This window comes from Triturus cristatus, chromosome 2_1, assembly GCF_964204655.1.
Source record: "Triturus cristatus chromosome 2_1, aTriCri1.1, whole genome shotgun sequence".
In the NCBI taxonomy this organism is placed as follows: Eukaryota; Metazoa; Chordata; class Amphibia; order Caudata; family Salamandridae; genus Triturus; species Triturus cristatus.
The window spans coordinates 302,354,389-302,375,612 of NC_140581.1; the positions used below are offsets into that span (position 1 = coordinate 302,354,389).

Sequence of the window (21,224 nt, forward strand, 5' to 3'; positions counted from 1 at the left end):
TCGCTTCTGAAGAAACCGACGCAGCACCGTTCTATGCCGCCAGATCGGTCACCGACGCATCCCAGATTTCCAGGCATCGTTCCCGTGTAGCAAGTTTTCCCAATGCATCACCTGCAGACCAGAATCGTATGGGAATTGACGCATCACTTCCCCCTACAGACCAGATTCGACGCATCACTTCTCCTGTGAGCAGCAGAACTGTTGCATCGCCTCTCCATGGTCTCAGGAACTGACGCATCTCTTTGGTTTTCTACGCTTCCCATCTCTGCGGCTGTTTGGACTTGTGAATTTTGTCACAACTACAGGCACTTTAAAATAAATCATGCATCCATAGTTTTCTGTGGGCCAAGTTGTTTGAAACCTTTTTAAAGTCATATTATTATTACTTGTATGTTGGATTTTTGTCGTTTTGGTCTTGCTGAGTTTAGATAAAGATACTTTATTTTTCTAAACTGGTGTGGTGTCCATTTGTGGTGTTATCACTGTATTACTGTGTGTTTTGTGTACAAATACTTTACACAGTGCCTTTGGGACAGGCTTGTCTGCTCATGCCAAGCAACCCTGGGGGTGAAGCAGGGGTTATCTAAAGTGTATATCCCCCTTACCCTGACTAGAAGCAAGGGTCCCAATTTGGACAAAGGTAATTATCTCTGCCAACCAGAGACCCCCATTTCTAACAATGCCCATGTGATAATTCCACAGCTCAGAGCACTTTGCCCTTTATTCTCTGTTTTCCTTTGTACAAGTCAGTAAGAGCTAGTCATCTACTCCCAATATTAATGACTCTCCAACCCTGCTCTTATATAGAAAGTTATTGGTTTCTATTCTCCTTGGACTCAATAGCCATCTGCTGTGCAGTTTTAAGCTTTATAAGAGGAGCAATTGTAATAAGAAATAAATATGGTTAAGGAAGGGAGGGTGTATTCTCTATGGGTTGATCCGAAGTGCACTTATCAGGGTGCAGCTTTTTAAAAATTTATTGTGGAGATTTCTGTTGTTTTTTAAATGTCTTTTATGATTAAGTTTTGTATTGTGTGTTCTTATGATAAAATAGGATTAGCGACTCGCTATTAGGAAGGGGCGTTCCAAGGGGCGTCCCTTTCTAATAGAGACTCCTGAAGCTATGAAAGAATGTTTTTTGCGACCACAATTGTGGTCTCAAAACACTCGCAGTTTACCGCCCTTCTCAGAAGGGTGGTAAAGCACTCACAAACGGGAAAGGGTCCTCAGGGGACCCCTTCCCCTTTGTGAATGCATGCACAAATATTTTTTAAGGGCAGGCAGTGGCCCCAGGGCCCTTAAAGAAATGAAACCGAAAGGTTTCATTTTTATTTTTTAAAAGCATCTCGTTTTCCTTTAAGGAACACTGGTCCCTGTTTTAGCTGACATCACCCATTTGGGAATGTTTTCTTATTTCAAAAACACAGATTATCTCACCTTTGCACTCAACATTTTGCTGATACCAACTTCCATCTGGTAGACATCTGAAAAACTGATAGCCCACCAGCTCATATCCGGTATGACAGACAACTTCAACTTCTTCCCCAGTTGAATAAACCTTTTTCTCCACCTGAAAATAACAAATGTGCATTTACGAATGATTCATAAATGGGGTGTTATACATGGGCAGATGCTGCAATACATACATATTTCATAGATATTTAAAAGCAGCGAGAGGCATTAGTAATGGAAAGACACATTGTGCTGATAAAATAGCAGCTTTGGAGGAGAGTTTACAAAAATAATGAATGTACATTAATGTTAAAGGGTTAAAATTGTTGTGATCAGAATTAAGGTTGATTGTGACATTCCTGAATTCATATTTTAAAGCATTCGGGAATCTAGTGCCCTGCTTCTATTTCCAGTCTGTCTCCCTGTTTCCATTTGTCGCTGGATAATTTCAATTTTACAATTTTCTTCCTGTTTAAATTCTCCCCATTTAGAACTTATCTGTGCTTTGATTGGCTGCTATCCCACTTTGCATATTAAAAGGAATACTTAAACGAGCAGAAAGCCTAAAAAACTGCTCATAAATTAATATACATCTAAGTTGTTAATAGGAGCAGACACAGTGTATTGATCAAGGGTATGTGTGGATGTTTATACAAACATGCTGATATTAGATACGGTGCTTTAAATGCATCACCTGACCAAAAAAAGCAACCAACACACGAGAAGAAGGTGAGACCGTTGTGCCCCTTCCTTGACAGGTTGCAGGATTAATGACTGGTAGACTCTAGAGGGAACATGCTCAAGGTATTATTTTGGACTGAGCTCAGAGTTTAGCTCACACTGTTCAACAACTGTCCCAGAAAGTGCGAAAGGTGTGAAATCAGAATTTTGCTTTTTTTGCAGGCTTGTCTCCTGAACTATGGCGATTCCTGTACAAACCACATATGCACCACACTTTGGGTGATCCTAAAAAACTTAAGGATTCGATGACTGCTCATTTTGATTTTTGAGGTGCCAGTTGAAATTAGGTTATTTTATGAACCCTCTACATTACACAGCATCAGCCTAAGCTTCAGAACTTCTAACATTCTCTGTTTTCTGACAACTTTTAAAACAATGTTTCAATGATCATATATTGCATTCTTGGATGAAGAGCTTATTTGTGATATTCAACAAGGTAATTTGGGGTGGAGACAACATGGGAAACAAGAACTAAGATGGAATTATTTCAAAGAGGCTTTAAGAGAGAAATGAATGAGAAATTAGTAAACATGCATTGCCCTAAAACTTTTGCTGAACGACTTGGCATATTTCTACGGGTAGAAAGCCCATATTTAGGTACTTAGCGCTGACAAGAGATGATTCTGGTATCTGTTATAGGTGATATACTTACATTATATGCATCTTTAACAAAATTGGAAATGGAGTAGCATTATAAGTCTCTGCCTTATTGGATTGTGGAAAGAGAACGGATGATGGACAGAGGCTGTACAAATCAAACATCCACCCCAGTCATTTCTCTGAGTTAAATTCATCGTTTTGTGCGCTCGCCACACCATTCTAGTCTGGATCCAGCCATATACAAACCAGTTTGATCCTGCTCCCCATGGAAACAGGCCAGCCCATGCTGCCAGACCAAGTCTTCCCTGGACCAGAAAAAAGCATCCTGGGACTGGTTTTAGGGCATCACCCCTTATCAGCCAGGCTAACTTGAATCCGGTGGCATAGAGAACACAGGACCCACGTCTGGACTTACTGTTCTCTTCCCACTTAGAACGACAAATGCAAAAAGGATATATGATGAACAGAATGCAGAACAAATCAAACGTTCAACCCCAGTCACAGATCTGGGTTAAATCCATCTTTTTTTTTTGGCTCACCACACCTTTCCAGTTTGGATCCAGCCATATGCAAATCAGTCTTGACCCTGCTCTCCATGGGAACAGTCCAGCCCGAACTGCCAGGTCAGGTCCTCATTGGACCAGAAACAAGCATTCTAGGACGGTTTGGGGTATCACCCTTCATCAGCCAGGCTATCTTGAATCCAGTGGCATAGCGAGCATGGGATCCACGTCTGGGCATATCCTTCCTACTTATGGCAACATATGCAAAAAGAACAGATGATGGGCAGAATTCTAAACAAATCAAACATTCACTCATAGTCACAGATATGTGTTAAATCTATCGTTTTTTGCTTGCCACGCCATTCCAGTTTAGACTCAGCCATATGCAAATCAGTCTTGACCCTGCTCCCAATGGGAACAGTCCAGCCTGAACTGCTACGGCAACAAATCCCAAAAAATTGATGATGGATGGAATGTTGAGCAAATCGAACATTCACCCTCAGTCACAGATCTGGGCTAAATCTAAACTGACGTGGCCTGGTGAACAAAAGAACAATGGATTAAACCCTGAACTGTGACTGGGGATGAATGGTTGCTTTGTTCAGCATTATGTCCAACATTTGTTCTTTTTGCTTACTGGATTGTGGAGCATGTGGAATGCACATTGACAAAAATGGGGTATATATAGAACCACATTCTCAGAATGTCAAAAAAGCCTCCAGAACATGTTCAGATGCGAACAGACAAACATTTACTGCTTCCATCCAACCCCCTTAAATAGATGGATATCATGACATCACTCGCTAATTAAGCCTCTTGCCAAGATTCAATTTAAAAAGTAATCGCCAAGCAAATAGCATGTGAACATCCAAAACCTGTAATGACTTCTCCTCGATCTCATGATAATATTCATTTTATTCATGCCCCAGTGAACAAAACAAAATTCATGTTAAGAAGAGCAAGAATAATCTCCTACTATTGATATTTCTAAGGTGTTTCCACATGCCTCGCAGATGAATAATTATTAATGAAACAAAAGAAAAAGAAAGTTGTCTCCTCCAACCACTTGTCCTACAACAGTCTTGAACTCCCTCACCATAGGGGGTCGATTGATTGCATCATTAAAACATAACCTTCATTCTATAAATCTGGCTATCTTCAATAGTAGCATAATCCTTTGAAGAACAATATAAAAGAATGCTCACAAGAGTTAGCAGTGAACTTCAACATGTTTGTGCTATGAAGTCGAAGTTGAGATGGCTCAGCAACAATCATACATTATTTGGATGTTCATTAATGTGTTGATGTTTTCATTTTGATTGGAACATGATCATTATAACCTGCACTATAAATGCACTGTGAATATAGTTTTTTTCATTAATACTAATAATAATAATAATAATAATAATAATAATAATAATAATAATAATAATAATAGTATTCTTTTAATGAAATGATATGGTATTAATACATATGTTAAATTGTCATATTCACTATTATGAGGATAATTGTTAAGCTCTCCATTGGACTGTAACTTTTTTTTAAAATTAGGAACTGGTCTGTTGGTTGGGTTTACAACATCAATGGGTCAGATCTTGTACAGGGCCTGATCCATCTTTAATCTGAAATATTTGTCAGTGTGGCTTCTTAGAACCTACATTTCTGGATCCAATAATCTCTTAGCAGAGGCCCTTTCACAATGATATTTAGAAGTTCTGATCTCTTATGGTCAGACATTGTTTCTCTCTTATCAGATTTGTTAAACCTATTGGGGAATGGTACAAAAGGCTCACAAACAAATAGGTTCAAAAGACCTATAGGACCTCAAGATAAAATTGATTTAATACAAAAATATTTACTTAGAGCAGCAAGCCTTTTATATTCTGAGTAAAGAGGTCTAATTTGAAGTATTGTGAATGCGGCATGATGCGTGATGATGGAAATAGGGGAATTAAGACAACATTCATTTGGTTCTTTGTTTTATTTTGGTGGCCATTAATGTGAAAGGACATCAAACAATATGTAATTAAATCTCGTAGCTGTGCTTAAGGAAAATCCTTATGTTCAACGCTCTTTGGATTTTTTATCCTTCGCTTATACATCTCAAACCTTGCCATGCCATAGCCACAAACATTTTTACAGGATGATCCACTTTGGAAGGGCATCAAGTGCCAATCACTTCACTGTGGATACTTTCTCTAAGAGGACACATTTTTCACAAATGAGAGCCCTGCAATCTGCCACAACCATGGCTAATCATTTATTGACTGGAATTCTCTGACTCTATAGTTTACTTTAAGGCATCATCATGGATAGGCTCAACATAAATCAGGCCTTGACCTCCAGTTACCGTCCCCAATCTAACGCACAGAAAGAATATGTCAACCACATTTTATTACAGTAATTATTCTGTTTTTGCAATGCTACTCAGAGTGACTGTTTTCCAGTTTTCCAACAATTATGCTTTCCACAATTCTACCAAGCTTTATGCAAGGATTCCAGTCAAGAGCCTTCCCATCCAAACTGCTTGTAAAACTCCATGTACTGGCCGCCAAGGAATTCTTAGAACAATTACAGCAATTACAGCAAAAAAGAGCAATATTCATGGAGTTTAGTGCACTCAAATATTAAGATATCCAAAATAGTTTTGGGTTATATTATTATATGATTGTGTTAAAACTTTATTCATAAATATATGTTAAATTATCGTATTTTAATAGAATATATTTTTGATATGTTATATTTTGGGATGTTGGGTGTTGACTTTATTGGGGCATTGGTGGGTAGTGCTTTATTTTAAAGATATTGTAAAATTATTATTTGTTTGATAACATTAAATATGTCAAATTACTATGGTATTCAGTAATTAAGTAATCTTTAAAATATTGAATACATTATAGGGTTCTACTGATCTGTGCATTTGTACTATAAAAACAGGCTGTTCTCCTTTTGGTGATTGAGTAGGTAGTTTATTATTGTTAAAGTGATTATTCCATATAAAGATTTAGGGATCATACATCAAAATAAATTTAAACAGAATACGTTTGTAAACATTTATTTGAACTAGTATATAAAAAATAATTAATTGTGAGTTATGTATTTGTTATCAAATCTGTATATGCATGTATGCACATGTTGGTATTTGTAGCAGAGTAACCTACCTTGAGAGCAACAGAGCACTAAATAGGAGGCATGGATTCACGAAGATGCAAGTATCTTCGCGTATGTACGGTCCGTACATACGTGAGGGTTGGGGTACGCCTGGGGTATGGTGCGGACATACACGGGTGGGGGGGTACGCCTGGGGTACGGTGCGTACATACGTGAGGATTGGGGTACACCTGGGGTACGGTGCGGACATACGCGGGTGGGGGGGTACACCTGGGGTACGGTGCGGACATACACGGGTGGAGGGGTACAGTCTGTACATACGGGAGGGTGGGGGGTACGGTCCATACATATGCAATTTTGGGGTACGCACCATACATGATGACACGTACGATGTGGTTTGATGGCGTGTACGTCGCGTAGCGGGCCCCCTTTTCCTCATGCATCGCAGCGTACTTAGCTTTTCCGGCACTTTTTGGCTCCCGTAAAAATTTTGCTGTGCGGAGTGCTGTAGATACGAATCGTACTTGCTGGTCCGTAAAACGCTGCCTGACCAGGATCAGAATTGTATGTATTTTTTAGCCGTACGGTGTTTTTTACGATTCGGACGGAAATGGTATTTCTGTACGAATCGTACTTGCTGGTTTGTACGGTGGAATTCCCGGGTACGAGTCGTACGGAGAAAACGCTCCGTACGACCATTCGTACCCGGGTTTTACAGGATCGAAATCGGCACCTAAGTGTCTTGTAAAGCTTTTTCCATTTCTTCCCGCAATAGACATTGAGGGCAATGGCAAAAGTATCCAAAATGGGCAGATTGCATCTCAAAACACTCTGATATGCATGTGACTAGAGGAAGCACACCACTTTGCCTTTGTAGGCACAAACATATACCTCTGAGCAGCCAATCCAACTAGCCATTGTTTTAGCACAAATTGCATTATGGGGGGAGTCAAAAACATTGCCAAATCAAACTCGGGAAAACACCTGTACCTGTAGATCAGAACCTTTACCACCACCATTTCATTTAGAAATTGCTTAATGCCCATAATCTTTTTGCTGTAAGGTCATACTTACCATTATTCCATGGAGGCATGGCTTGAAATAATGGCTTTCTTAAAGAGCAAAACAAGAAGCTTAAATAAAATAAATAATAATAAATCTCCCAATAACATCTGTGTGATTTGCATTGAAGTGCTTTTAGATTAGATTAGTTTAATAAGATATAGAGCACCAGGTTACTCCAAAGGAGTGTCCCCATGCTAAGAATTCTTCCTCCTAGTCAGATCCGCCCCGTCCGATAGCCTCAGCACCAATCTGCCTGAGATGACATGAAAAAAATGTTTATATTTCCTACGAAACATCACTTCTGATGGCTACATTCTAATATCCATTGGTAATTAGTTCCAAATTTTGCTGCCAGAAAGTCAAAAGATCTACCTCCCAGCGTGCTCTTTGCACTGTGGGAACAGTCAGCCTAGCAGTGCTGTCAGATCTAAGATTCTTAATAGGTCTGTAAGGGGTAAGTAGAGAGAAAAGATAGCTAGGGCCTTTCTCGTTTAGAATTCTGTGACAAAATCATAAAGCTTTAAAGGGCACTCTGTCCTGCACCGGCAGCCAATCTAATTCCACAAGAGCCGTTCCCACTAGGGCTCGCCTTGAGATATTCAGAAGTACCCGAGCTGTGGCATTCTGTACTCTCTGCAGCATTCTCATTCTGCCTTTGGACAAGGAGTCGGTAGGAATGCGTTCCAAACGACATCTTAATGAGGCCCTAAATTTCCTCTTCATGTGTTATTTAGCAAATAGGGTGTTTGTAACAGCAAATCGCGAATACCAAGAAATGTTCATATTAAACAAGTATTAAATGGAAATGATGATAAATATATAGCTTTATTGAATTTAGGAATCACTGGAAATGCAATCTTCAGCATATGATTAGGGGCCGATTACAATGTCGGTCGGAAATCCTCCGACCAATGTTAGGTCTGAAATTCCCCCTTCTCATAATGCACTTGTTATGCTATATTAGGTTAGCAATGTGTGGCTAAATAGACACCATTTGTATTTAAGTTATGTAACCCACTGAGTTATCCTTGCCGCATGTAAGCTTTAGTTAGCCAGTGCGACTCCATTTTGTATTTCGCAACCACTGGAAGACTGCTTAGGCTGTGTTCATATTAGGCCCTATTTTCTAACTTGCTTGTCTTAGCAGAACACTGTGCTTCATTATTATTTTTTCCCTTGTTCAAGGCTGTAACTCGACTTGCTAATGGACTGTTATTCTGTTTGCACATTCCAATCTCTTCGTGGAGCTCTGCTCCCACGTTAGGTGATCCTGAGACTCGGCACAGAGCCCTTGAGTACTGATAGTGCACCCCTCTGGCAGGTGTTGGCTCATCTTTCTCTACCTCCATTGTTCATACCCGGCTTAACCCAGTAACTGTCCATTAGAGGCGTGGCCGAAGTCCCCAGAAGGGCTTATTATTTATTAGCGTACCCTGGGGCGTCAGTCCCCCTCAGCAGACATCTTAGGGTGAAGGTCTGACTGGTCTCCTCTGCAAAGTACATATCGAATAAAGTAAGTTTATATTCTCTACTGTCTGACCGACTCTTTATTTTGGGAAGGCATAGCAGGTGGTTGTATATAACCCACGTGGTCCTAGAGGGCCCCGTCCTTTAGTTGGTGCCCGAACAGGGACCCCGCAAAGTGTGTCCCCCTCACCCGTAATCGGGTCGCAGGAGCCCCAGTGGTGTCTGGTCGGTCGGGCCGATCGGGGCCCCGCATCCATAAGACCAAGCTTGGTTCTCGCACCTGCCCAGCCCTTCCAATCAGGCAGATCCTCGGCTAGTGGTCACCAGCTGGGGTCCTGAGAAGGAGAAACCTTGGAATTGACCATTTGGTCTGAGGAGTCGGCAGTGGAGAATAATTTGACTCGACCTGTGTGAACCAGGTGAGTGATTTGATTCTTGGAAAAATGGCGCCATTCTTGGTTGGCACGAGCCTTTGGGCTGTGTCCTAATGCAGTCTTCGAACTGTCTTGTCTGCAGTTTCTGAACTGCCTTGTTTGAATGACATGAGTCGACGGGCTGTGTCTTGGTACAGTTTAATACTTGGTGGGTTTGCGGACCCTTGTAAAGGACACCGAGTGTTTGCAAGCAGTCTGACGGACCAATTGGTAATTCGGCTCGCGTTTTGAAAAAGGTCTGGGCTGTGTGCAAACAATCTGCCAGGCCAACTGGAAATTGGAATACATTTGAAAAGTTCTAGGGCTAAAGCCTGTCCTCTTGAACTTGGTATGGTGTTTGGACTGTTCTGCATGTGAGGTAGCCTCTGGGCTGATGTGTGATTCGTTTGCGTGTATGATATTGGTGAAATGCTTGGTTAAGTGAGTAGCGACTGTGTTCTCCGGACAGTTGGTTTTGAGTTGTGAGTGATTTTTTTATTTTTTCCCTTTAGTGCAGTTGTTGGTGTTGTTGTCTGTTAGGGACATTGCTTAAGTAAGTTAGGATGTTTTGGATGTTGATGTTGTTCTACTGATGCTCGGTTGGAAGAGAGCCAGCCCGCACCTCCGGAGGGTACCCCAAATTTTGACATATATGTCTAGCATGGTATTGGCCCTATTATATTATGTTTAGCACAGTGTGGAATAAATATACGAGGGACAATGCTGAGCTGCAATGGCCACTTACTGGCTCGTTTGATGAACAGAAAATAAATTTCCTGCAGGACAAATTGTTTGGTAAGAGGATTAGGCAATCCATGTTTGATTCTTTGAGAGTATGGCTTAAAGAAGCAAAGCAGCAATGCATGCGAGCAGAGAAAGAGGTTCGAAGAAAGCAGACACAAACTATTACACAGAAGGCAATAGCCTATGAAAGGAAGAACACAGACAAAGGCAAAGAGTTCGCAGATAGGAAGTTTTGGCTGCAGACTGACAAAAGTTATGTTGCTGCGGAGTAAGGAGATGAGCTTGTGGAGGAGCTCTTGTACTCTCACCCCCCACCTCCCTATGCCCCATATCCTACGGTCCCCAGCCCCATTTAATTTCTGTGGCCTCAGCCACAGCCCCACTTACCTCCCTCGTATCCCCGCAAGCCACAGGAGCAGACACTACCACTTCCCCTGTCTTGTCTCATTCCTCTACTGCGCCGTCGCTTGGCTATGCCTCGTCCACTACGCTCCCTTTTATGCCTACAACTCTGTCCCCCTACATGATGGTGCCTGTCGGGGCTGCTGCATCAGATGCTTCCGGTACTGCTGCCTTAGCCCCAGCTCCATTTGTTTCTGCGGCCACAGCCCCACATGCCTCCCTCGTATCCACAGGAGCAGACACTACCACTTCCCCTGTCTTGTCTCTTCCCTCTACTACACCATCCCTTGGCTACGCCTCATCCACTACGCTCCCTTTTACACCTACAATTCTATCCCCCTACATGATGGTGCCTGTGTCTACATCTGCCCTTTCCCCTATGAGTGTGATACCACAATCACCATTAAATACTGAGACACCTGCACGTGGAATTCCTGGAGCCAATTGGGCAGTAGCGCGAGACCGCATGGAGATAGTGTTGGTGCGCTCTGCTGTGGGTACTGAGGAGACACAGATGGTGGTGAATCAGGCAGCTCAATGGGCCCGGCACCCAATCTATAATGTGGAGGATGTGTGGAGTGTGATGAAAGATATGAGCCCTTTATACAGCAGCATGCCCTTAAACACATGTCGGCCACACTTATAGAATTTTGGGAACAGTGTTTCCATGGTACTGCACCGCAGATCATCTATGACATACAAGACAGGGTGTATGTTACCGACATGGCCCGAATGAGGTTTTCAGTATTGTGTCTACGTTGGTGGGTTACCGCGGCAGGTTGCTCCAGAAGTTTCCGATGTTAGGAACGCAGCACCCCATGAGGGAAGTCCATCCTATTTATCATCCTCAAATACCAGAATTGCGTGACTCTATGGATACAGTAATCAAACTGCGAGTCGATGCTCGGTTTCAGGAGCAATAGATCTATACTCCTTGGAAAAGGAGTGAGGTCCTTTCCCTAAAAAGCCAGTTACCAGACCCAAGGAAAAACCCCACTGCATATTTTAAAGAATTGACAGAGGCAGCCTCCTCCACAGTGATGACGTTAGCTGACATAGAGTTATTTTTCGGCTTGTTGGTACCGGTAGAGTTATTGGCTTTACCGGGGCGTATTATAACCTACATGAACTCCCTTATCCAACTAAAAAGAGTGGATTGGGATAAGTTGACTGCGTGTCATCAGAAGAAGGACGAGAATGTGTTGGATTTATTTACCAGATTTGAAGAGGTGTTCCTAGATTTTAGTGGCCAAGTTTTGTCGCAGGAGGGTGGTGTCCATTTGTTTGTGAACAGATTAGTCACTAACTGAGGGTGCCACTAGGTTGCAGGCTTCAGAAAGTACTTGGACGACCTCCTGTCCGTCAGTCATATTGAGTATGACACAGTATTATGAGAATAGAGAGAATGAGGGCAAGGAAAAGGTAGAGAAGAAGTCGAAGGATTTGAAGAACAGGTTGTTGATGCAGCAAGTTGCGAGAGGAAGAGCTAGAGGACCAGGTTTGGGTTTGAGCCCACGGCCACCCCGATCTAACAGGGGTGGTGCTTCAGGTGCCCCCGTGGGACCCAACCAATATGTGTACTGTAAAAAGGAGGGACATTGACGGAACAAGTGTCCAGAAGTGTTGCAGAGAGGTGGGGTCCCAAGAGATAAGGGTTTGGGAGGGAGGGGGCGAGGAGGAGGAGGCCGAGGGGGGACACAGTCAGAGGATGCGTCTTACAACAGGCAGAGCGGGAATTACTTTGACGACCCTCGGGGAAGACAGTACTACCACGATGACTATGATATGGATGAAGTGACGGGGTTGTCTCACATTTAGGACAGCCACGGGCAGGTAAAGGGACCAGTCCCGGTGCCTGTAGATCAGCGTGGACCGTACGTGACTGCAGATTTACAAGGTACCTCCGTGAAATTTCTAGTTGATACAGTGGCTATGAATAGCTCTGTTTCCCGTTCACTGGTCCCGAAGGCAGCTCACTCTGCCCAAAATAATGTTTCGGTGGGTTTCTCAGGCATACCGATTGTTAGCCCCATTTCCAAGCCTCTTGCTTTGACTATCGGTACCTTTACAGTTGACTCACCATTTCTACTAACATCCAATTGTGGGGAGAACTTACTAGGACTGTATCTGTTAAAAAGATTACATGCGCCAATTTATTGTTCGCCAGACGGCGTTTACATGACTGTTGGCCTGCGAGTTGCCTATGCCAAACAATGTTTCGCAAAAGATGACCCCCACGCTCCAGAGTTTCGAGATCTGCAATGCACATTATGGGCTACAGGTGATACAGATGTGGGGTTGCTTTAGATCCCGCCAGGCCTAGTTGAGAGGGAAGTATTTTTTCCCCCGGGGCTTGTGATCTCGTTTTCCTGACTGTTGGCATTTTTGTTGGTCCGTTTTCATTGCTGATTTTACATCGCTTTTTTAATTATTTTAATCCTGTTCTTTTAATCTTTTTATTTTCCTGTATTCAGTGTTGGGACAGTTGAGGGTTTTTTACTCTGTGTTAGTTAAAAATTGATTCCGCTTACCCGCACATGCACTGCAGCCCACACTAGTTCGAGGCACTTGTCCTGCTCAGCCGCCATCTTGGGTCAGGCGTGCTTGAGCATCGGCACCTGGGGACATTAGGAATCGCGCTATACAGCATGCGCGCTGCGCGAACACACAGCGGACGCGCGCAGCGGGCGCGCCGCTGGCGCACCGATGGCGCGCTAAGGCAAGCCCGTCTGCGCCCGTCCGCGGCCCGGCCGCGGTTAGGACGCGCGGTGCGGCTCTGGAGCCTGCTATGCGCAGGGTGTGGAATAGTGAAGAATTATGCTCTATTGGTGAGTCCCTGACTAAATGCCATCATGTGTGGTCGGTAATGGATAACATTGATAAGATCTGTACTTGTTGTAAGTTTGGTTTTAGCCTATCCAGGGACTACCTTAAATCTCCCTTGTGTATCCCTCCTCCCCTTGTGACTTCTCATGTGATTAATGCTGCCCTGATTAATACTCGCTCTATGGTTAAGCATGCTTTGGATATTTTTGAGCTTCTGGTGGACAATCGGTTAGATCTTTTATTTATCACTGAAACCTGGCTTAATGAGTTCTCTACACCGTCTATTTCCCTAGCTATCCCTACGGGCTTTAAAATTGCTAGGATAGACCGTAAAATAGGAAGGGGGGGAGGGGTGTCGGTTGTTTATAGGGAATGTTGGGTTTTTACACAGCTGAATTACCAGGAAGTGGTGGAAAGTGAAGCCCTTGATTTTTCTATCTCTATTTCCCCTCATTTTTTGTTGGGAGGCACACTAATTTACCAGCACCCTGGGGCGCCCAGTTCATTTCTTAAGATGTTGGATGAAACGGTGGCACAGAGATCTCTAAAATATTCTCACTATATTTTGCTTGGTGATTTTAATATTCAACTTGAAAGTAAGGTATCTCCGGAGACATTTTCCTTCTTAGATTCATTGGACTTTGCCCATCTCACTCAGTGGATCAATTCTTCTACGCACAGTGGAGGGCATACTATAGATGCGATTTGTTCCAATTTCCCTCTACTTGTGTCTGATCCTCTTCCTGTTTTGTGGACGGATCATTTTTTAATTCCTTTTTCTTGGTGCACTCTTTCGTCCCCTGTTTCTCCAAGTGTACTTGCAGGTAGACCGCCTCCTCGTATTGAACCTGAGATATTTAAGTCTATTTTAGATGACACTCAGTCGGATCTGCCAGGCAACCTCTCTGTAGCTGTAAATGGATTTACACTATGGTTGTCAGCTGCAGTTGAGAAATTTGTCATCCCTTCCGATCGTAAAAGAGCGAGAAATTCTCCCTCTCAACCTTGGTTTTCTAACGAACTTAAACTACAAAAATCTGTCTGTAAAAAGTTCGAACGGTTGTGGAGACAGGCGTACAGTTCCCTAGCTAAATCAGCCCTTAGAAAGGCACAGAAAGTTTTCTACGCCATGGTAAAGACGGCCAAGGGGTATATTACGCGGAGCGTATCGCTCAATCAAAAAACAACTCCAAAGAAATGTTTTCAATCGTGCAGAGTTTCCTGGATCCTAGAGCTGAGCATAGGCCTCTTCTAGGCTCTAATGACTGGTGTGAAAAACTCTCAGTTTATTTTGACAATAAAATTAAATCCATTCAGGATGGCCTGATGACCGCCAGCCAGTCTCTGGAGTTACAATTATCTCCCATGATGGCTACGGAAACTTCGGTTGGTCCTTCCCTGACCACCTTTTCGGCTGTATTCCTCTCTGACACACTGGCGATACTTAAGTCACTGAAGTCGGGTTCCCCCATCAACCCCTGCCGTGCTAGGTTGCTAGCAGCAGTGGCAGAGACAGTGAATCCTGAAATTAACAACATGGTGAATCTATCGCTTCAGACTGCTTCGGTTCCACCAGAGTGGAAGCAAGCTAAGCTCCTTCCATTATTAAAAAAACCCTCCCTGGATCCAGAATGTCCTGCCAGTTACCGCCCCATTTCACTCCTTCCGGCTGTGGCTAAGATCTGTGAGAAAGCTGCCCATAAACAACTCTATGAGTATGTTGAGGCTTCGGGGGCCCTCCACTATGCCCAGTCAGGTTTTAGAGCTGCTCATAGCACCGAGACAGCTCTGGTTGAGGTGACTGAGGCAATCAGAGATTGCCTGGATGCGTGCAGTAAAGCAGCGCTTGTGCTTTTAGATCTTTCGGCTGCATTTGACACCGTGCCACACCAACAACTTTTGGCACGGTTGTCTCAGATTGGTATCTCTGGCCAAGTATGGAAATGGATCGAGTCGTTTCTTGCCAATAGATCACAACAAGTGTGGTTGCCACCTTTTTCTTCGACCCCGCGTTCTCTGGACACGGGGGTCCCGCAGGGCTCCACACTTAGCCCTCTGCTTTTTAATGTTTTTATGACTCCTTTGGTGTATTTAGCTGAGGAGCTGGGTGCGAAAGCTATAGTTTACGCAGATGATACCCAGCTCCTCTTTACTTGGAGTAAAATAGATTTTTCCTCCTTGACTGCCAGGACATGCCTTACGGAGGTTTTTAGGTAGCTAGCCAGGGCCCAATTAAAATGTAATGAGGAGAAATCTGAAGTGCTTCTCTATGGGACCTTTCCTCCCAGTTTTAGGGAGGAGATTTGGCCTACTGGCTTTCCTCTTCCAAATGCCTCTGGCTGTCCAGATAAAAATCTCGGTATCTGGTTTGGCCAGGATCTGGGATTTAATACGCAGATCAGCAAGCTAGCAGGGAGTCATGTTTTGGGATGCTTAAAAAACTTAAGAAGTTTCTGCCATTGCTCCCTAAGGAGGCCAAGGAAATGGTTACACGGGCACTTATCCTGTCTAGGCTGGATTATGCCAATGCTTTATATTTGGGACTTCCGGCCTACCAATTGAAAAAATTGCAGATCGTTCAGAACGCGACAGCTAGAACCTTACTCGGCTTGTCAGTTAGATCCAGTGCTAGCCAGAACCTTCGTACTCTCCATTGGCTTCCGGTTGAACAGCGAGTTCGGTTTAAGGCCTTGGTGTTGGTTCATGGGGCTCTTTATCAGACTGGGCCTTTCTATCTTAGAAGGCGTTTTATGTTCTATGAACCGCTTCGGCAGCTTCGCTCGAAGGGTCAATGCCTCGCGGCGGTCCTTAGGTTCCGCCTGGTGAGGTTAGGCGGCCGCTCTCTTTCAGTGAAAGCAGTTAGAGATTGGAACACCCTTCCCTTTGAGTTACGAAGTTTGAATAACTCTAGGTTATTTAAAAAACAATTAAAAACCTTACTCTTTTGTTAAATACCATTTGGGTGAGATCTTTCGGAGGCTCACAAGCATTCTTTCCTCTTTTGCTAAGTAGGCATTCGTGGCGGGACACTTTTTCTAGTATCTGTGCGCGCTATAAAATGAGGCTAACATAACATAACATAACATTATACAGATAAAGGATAATGCCAGACTGCCCCGGATTCTCCTATACAAGATATCCCAGACGGGAGAAAAGGCCTTATTGCAAATGATACAGGAATTGATTAAGTCCAGGGTGGTTGAAGAGACAGCAGCGAATGTGTGGTACAGCCCTATTCTTCCTATGCTTAAGAAGGCACCCATGAACTGTTCTGACTCCCATCCCGAAGTGTACCATTGTGTTATTGATCTTAGAGAGGTCAATAAAATAGTGGTTCCCCAGTATCCTGTGGTACCTGACATCACCACAATCCTGACCATGATTCCCCCGACCGCTAAATTCTTCTCAGTGATTGATTAGAAGAATGCTTTCTTTAGTATACCAATCCATCCAGATAGCCGCTATCTGTTTGGATTTGCAATAGCCGGTCGAAGCTTCAGATTCTGTTATGCTCCACAAGGCGATACAGAAAGCTCCAGTATTTATAGTCAGGCTTTGAAAACACAATTGGATTCTTTGGAGCTTCCCTCTGGTAATGTGTTGCTGCAATATGTCGACGATCTCCTTGTGGCCTCAGACACTGAAAGAGGTTGTAAAGACGCCACGGTTAAATTACTGCTACATTTGGCACACCATGGACACAAGGTGTCCCTTTCAAAATTTCAATATTGTCGACAGGAGGTTACCTGCTTAGGTCACCTACTGTCGAAGGAGGGTCGCAGACTGACACCTGAACGCAGAGCTGCTATTACTAACATGCCTGTTCCTAAGACCCAACGCAAGGTACGCGCGTTCCTGGGGATAACTTAGTCTTGTCGGCACTGCATCCCGAATTTTTCCTTACTAACGAAACCCCTTCCTTATCTCACCACCAAAGATGCGCATGAGCCTCTGCCTTGGAAACCTGCATGCCAGCAAGCTTTTGAACAATTAAATACTGCGCTTTGCTCTGCTCCTGTGCTCTGTACTCCTGACTCCCAGAAGCCTTTTGTTCTCTATGTATATGAGGCGGACGGTTGCACACTCTCTATACTAACACAGGGTTTTGGTGGTAAGCAGAGACCCTGCGCTTACTTCTCTGCCATTTTGGATAATGTTGCCAGAGCGCTCCCAAGCTGTCTGAGAGCTGCAGCAGCAGTATCTATCAGACAATCGACCGGGCTCGTTCTTGATACTGACCTCACAGTTATGGTACCTCATGCTGTGGACACGCTTTTGCAGACAAAGACGCAGCACCTCACCAGTACGCGTCTCACTGGATATGAGCTAACATTATTTGCTTCACACATTCAATCAATCAATCAGTGACATTTATAGAGCGCACTACATACCCGTAGGGTCTCAAGGCGCTGGGGGTGGGGGGGTGCCGCTACTGCTCGAACAGCCATGTCTTCAGCTTCTTCCTGAAGGAGAGGTGGTCTTGGGTCAGGCGCAGGTCGGTCGGGATGGAGTTCCAGGTCTTGGCGGCCAGGTAGGAGAAGGACCTTCCTCCTGTAGTCGCTCTTCGGATGCGGGGGACGGCGGCGAGGGCGAGGTTGGCTGATCGGAGGTGGCGTTTGGGAGCGTAGAAGTTGACTCGGCTGTTGAGGTAGCTCGGGCCTTGGTCGTGTAGGGCTTTGTGTGCGTGGGTGAGGAGGCGGAAGGTGATTCTTTTGTTGACGGGGAGCCAGTGAAGGTCTCTCAGATGTCCGGAGATGTGGCTGGTTCGTGGGATGTCGAGGATGAGTCTGGCTGAGGCGTTCTGGATCCGCTGGAGTCTCTTCTGGAGCTTGGCGGTGGTACCGGCGTAGAGGGCGTTGCCGTAGTCCAGTCGGCTGGTGACGAGGGCCTGGGTGACGGTCCTCCTGGTCTCGGTGGGGATCCACCAGAAGATCTTCCGTAGCATGCGTAGGATGTTGAAGCACGCCGAGGAGACGGCGTTGACTTGCCTGGTCATGGAGAGGGAGGAGTCCAGGATGAAGCCCAGGTTGCGTGCATGGTCAGTCGGTTTGGGTGCGGTGCCCAGGGCGGGAGGCCACCAGGAGTCGTCCCAGGCGGAGGGTGAGGAGCCCAGGATGAGGACCTCCGTCTTGTCCGAGTTCAGCTTCAGGCGGCTGGTCGTCATCCACTCGGCTACGTCCTTCATCCCTTCGTGTAGGTTGGCTCTGGCGGCGGCGGGGTCGTTGGTCAGGGAGAGGATCAGCTGGGTGTCGTCGGCGTAGGAGATTATGTTGAGGTTGTGTTGCCGTGCGATGGCCGCGAGGGGGCTCATGTAGACGTTGAAGAGGGTGGGGCTCAGCGAGGATCCTTGAGGGACGCCGCAGATGACATCGGTGGCCTCTGACTTGTACGGTGGTAGACGGACTCTCTGTGTTCTTCCGTCGAGGAAGGAGATGATCCATTCCAGCGCCTTGTCCTGGATTCCGACGTTGCTGAGGCGCTGTACTAGGGTGCGGTGGCAGACAGTGTCGAATGCTGCGGAGAGGTCTAGGAGGATGAGGGCCGCTGTTTCTCCGTTGTTCATCAGGGCTCGAATGTCATCGGTGGCGGCGATGAGGGCGGTCTCGGTGCTGTGATTGGCTCGGAAGCCGGACTGTGAGGGGTCGAGGGATCCATTTGTTTCGAGGAAGGCGGCCATCTGCTTGTTGACGGTCTTCTCGATGACTTTGGCTGGAAATGGGAGGAGCGAGATGGGGCGGTAGTTTTTGAGTTCGGTGGGGTCCGCTGTGGGTTTCTTGAGTAGCGCGCTGAGTTCGGCGTGCTTCCAGCTCTCAGGGAAGGTGGCGGTGTCGAAGGATGTGTTGATGATGTCTCGCAGGTGGGGTGCGATGACAGCCGTGATGAGGGCAGGGGTCGGTCGGTGATCCGGAGTGGATGGAGTTCATCGTGCGGATGGTGTCTTCGGTGCTGATCGGAGTCCAGGCGTGGAGGGTGGTGGTGAGGGGTGGTTGTTCGGTCTTGGTGTGCGTTGGTTGGTTGCTGAAGCTGTTGTGTATGTCCGCGATCTTGTTGTGGAAGTATGAGGCGAGGGAGTTGCAGAGGTCTTGCGATGGGGTGATGTCGTTGTTTCCTGCGCTGGGGTTGGAGAGCTCTTTCACGATGTTGAAGAGTTCCTTGCAGTTGTGTGCGTTGTTGTCCAGCCGGTCCTTGAAAGCAGTTTTCTTGGCGGCGCGGATCAGCTGGTGGTGCTTCCGGGTGGCCAGCTTGAAGGTGGTCCTGTTGTCCGGTGTAGGATCCCTGCTCCAGACTTTCTCGAGGGCTCGGCAGTTCTTCTTGGAGCTCTTGAGTTCGTCGGTGAACCACGGGGCTTTCTTGCTGCCGGGTCTGCTGGGCGGGGTCCTCAGCGGGGCGAGTTCGTCCGCACAGTTGCTGATCCACTGTGTGAGGTTGTTGGCGGCCTGGCTGGGGTTCGCTGAGCTGGCAGGGGGGTGCTGGCTCAGGGAGGTGGCGAGCTGGTCTGCTGTGATCTTGTTCCAGCTTCTGCGGGCGGCCTGTTGCTGGTGGTGGTGGGTCGTCGTTCTCTTGAAGGTGAAGTGGACGCAGCTGTGGTCCGTCCATTGAAGCTCTGTGGCGTGGCTGAAGACGATGTCTTTGCAGGATGAGAAGACGGCGTCGAGTGTGTGTCCGGCGAGGTGGGTGGGGGTGGATACCAGCTGCTTGAGTCCAAGATTGGCGAGGTTGTCGAGCAGGGTGCTGGTGTTGCGGTCGTTGTTGTTCTCCAGGTGGAAGTTGAGGTCCCCCAGGAGGATGTAGTCGGCGGAGGGGAGGGCATGCGGGCTGACGAAGTCGGCGATGTTCTCGCTGAATTGTGTGCTACTTTGAACCCAGCCACATTACTACCCCTCCCTTCGGAAGAAAAGGACAATGATGTCCATGATTGTTTATTTCGGACTGAGGAGGAAATGAGCGGATGGGTAGACCTGACTGATGTTCCTTTAACTGACCCCCAAGGGAACTATATGTTGAGGGTCTTGTTTCAAATTGCCGGATGGCACTACCACTGCAGCCTATGCGATCACCACGTTACACACTGTCGTGGAGACATCTCGCATTCCACACCAGTCGGCCCAGGCAACAGATTTAGTTGCCCTCCTGAGGGCCTGTGAGTTGAGTGAGGGACTGGCTGTTAATGTCTATACTGGCAGATAGTATGCCTTCGGGGTGGCCCATGATTGTGGGCACCTCTGGGCAGAGATAGGGTTCCTAACAACTCATGGGCAAAGGATACAGCATGGTCCATTAATACTTAGATTGTTATCAGCATTGACACTTCATGATAAGTTGGCTCTAATAAAATGCAGTGCCCGTAGAGCTATTACAGATACTGTTGGGAGGGGTAATTCCTTTGCAGACCAAACAGCTAATGAGACAGCTAGATCAAAGATGAATAAGATGTTTGTGGCAGGTCCTGCTAGATGAGTTTCAGACAATGGGATGTTTGAGAATATAGTGGAAAGTGTGAGAGGTGACTGTAGATGAACTGGAAGTGTGGGATGAGAGGACAGGACGCTTGGATGAGGATGGGTGTTGGACTGACCTGTCAGGAAAGCAGAGATGGCTGTTGTCTAATGCTTTCGTTCTCCCTGTAGTCACCATGGCCCGGTGCACATTAGTGTCAAAGGAATATGCAAACTACTAGACCCAGTATGGCAGAATGACAATATCCCTTAGTTTGCCACACATTTGGTGAAGCACTGTATTATTTGTCTAAAACACAATCCTGGAAAGGGCACTCCTACACCTGCTGGTAATTTTGCTCCGCCTTCCTTCCCTTTCGAGGTTCTCCAGATGGATTTTATCGAATGGAACAAGTGAATAACTTGAAATATGTACTAGTCGTAGTTTGTGCATTCAGTAAATA

At 45.7% G+C, this 21,224-nt stretch overlaps 1 protein-coding gene across 1 annotated transcript in view; it reads right to left on the reverse strand.

Moving 5' to 3' along the window:
* C6 (complement C6) overlaps nucleotides 1–21,224 on the reverse strand; it is a 770,728-nt gene that overhangs the window by 115,999 nt on the left and 633,505 nt on the right. The window contains exon 14 of the mRNA XM_085631171.1: nucleotides 1,438–1,570. Within this exon, the coding sequence (XP_085487297.1) occupies nucleotides 1,438–1,570 (133 nt within the window). The remainder of the gene's footprint in view (nucleotides 1–1,437; nucleotides 1,571–21,224) is intronic.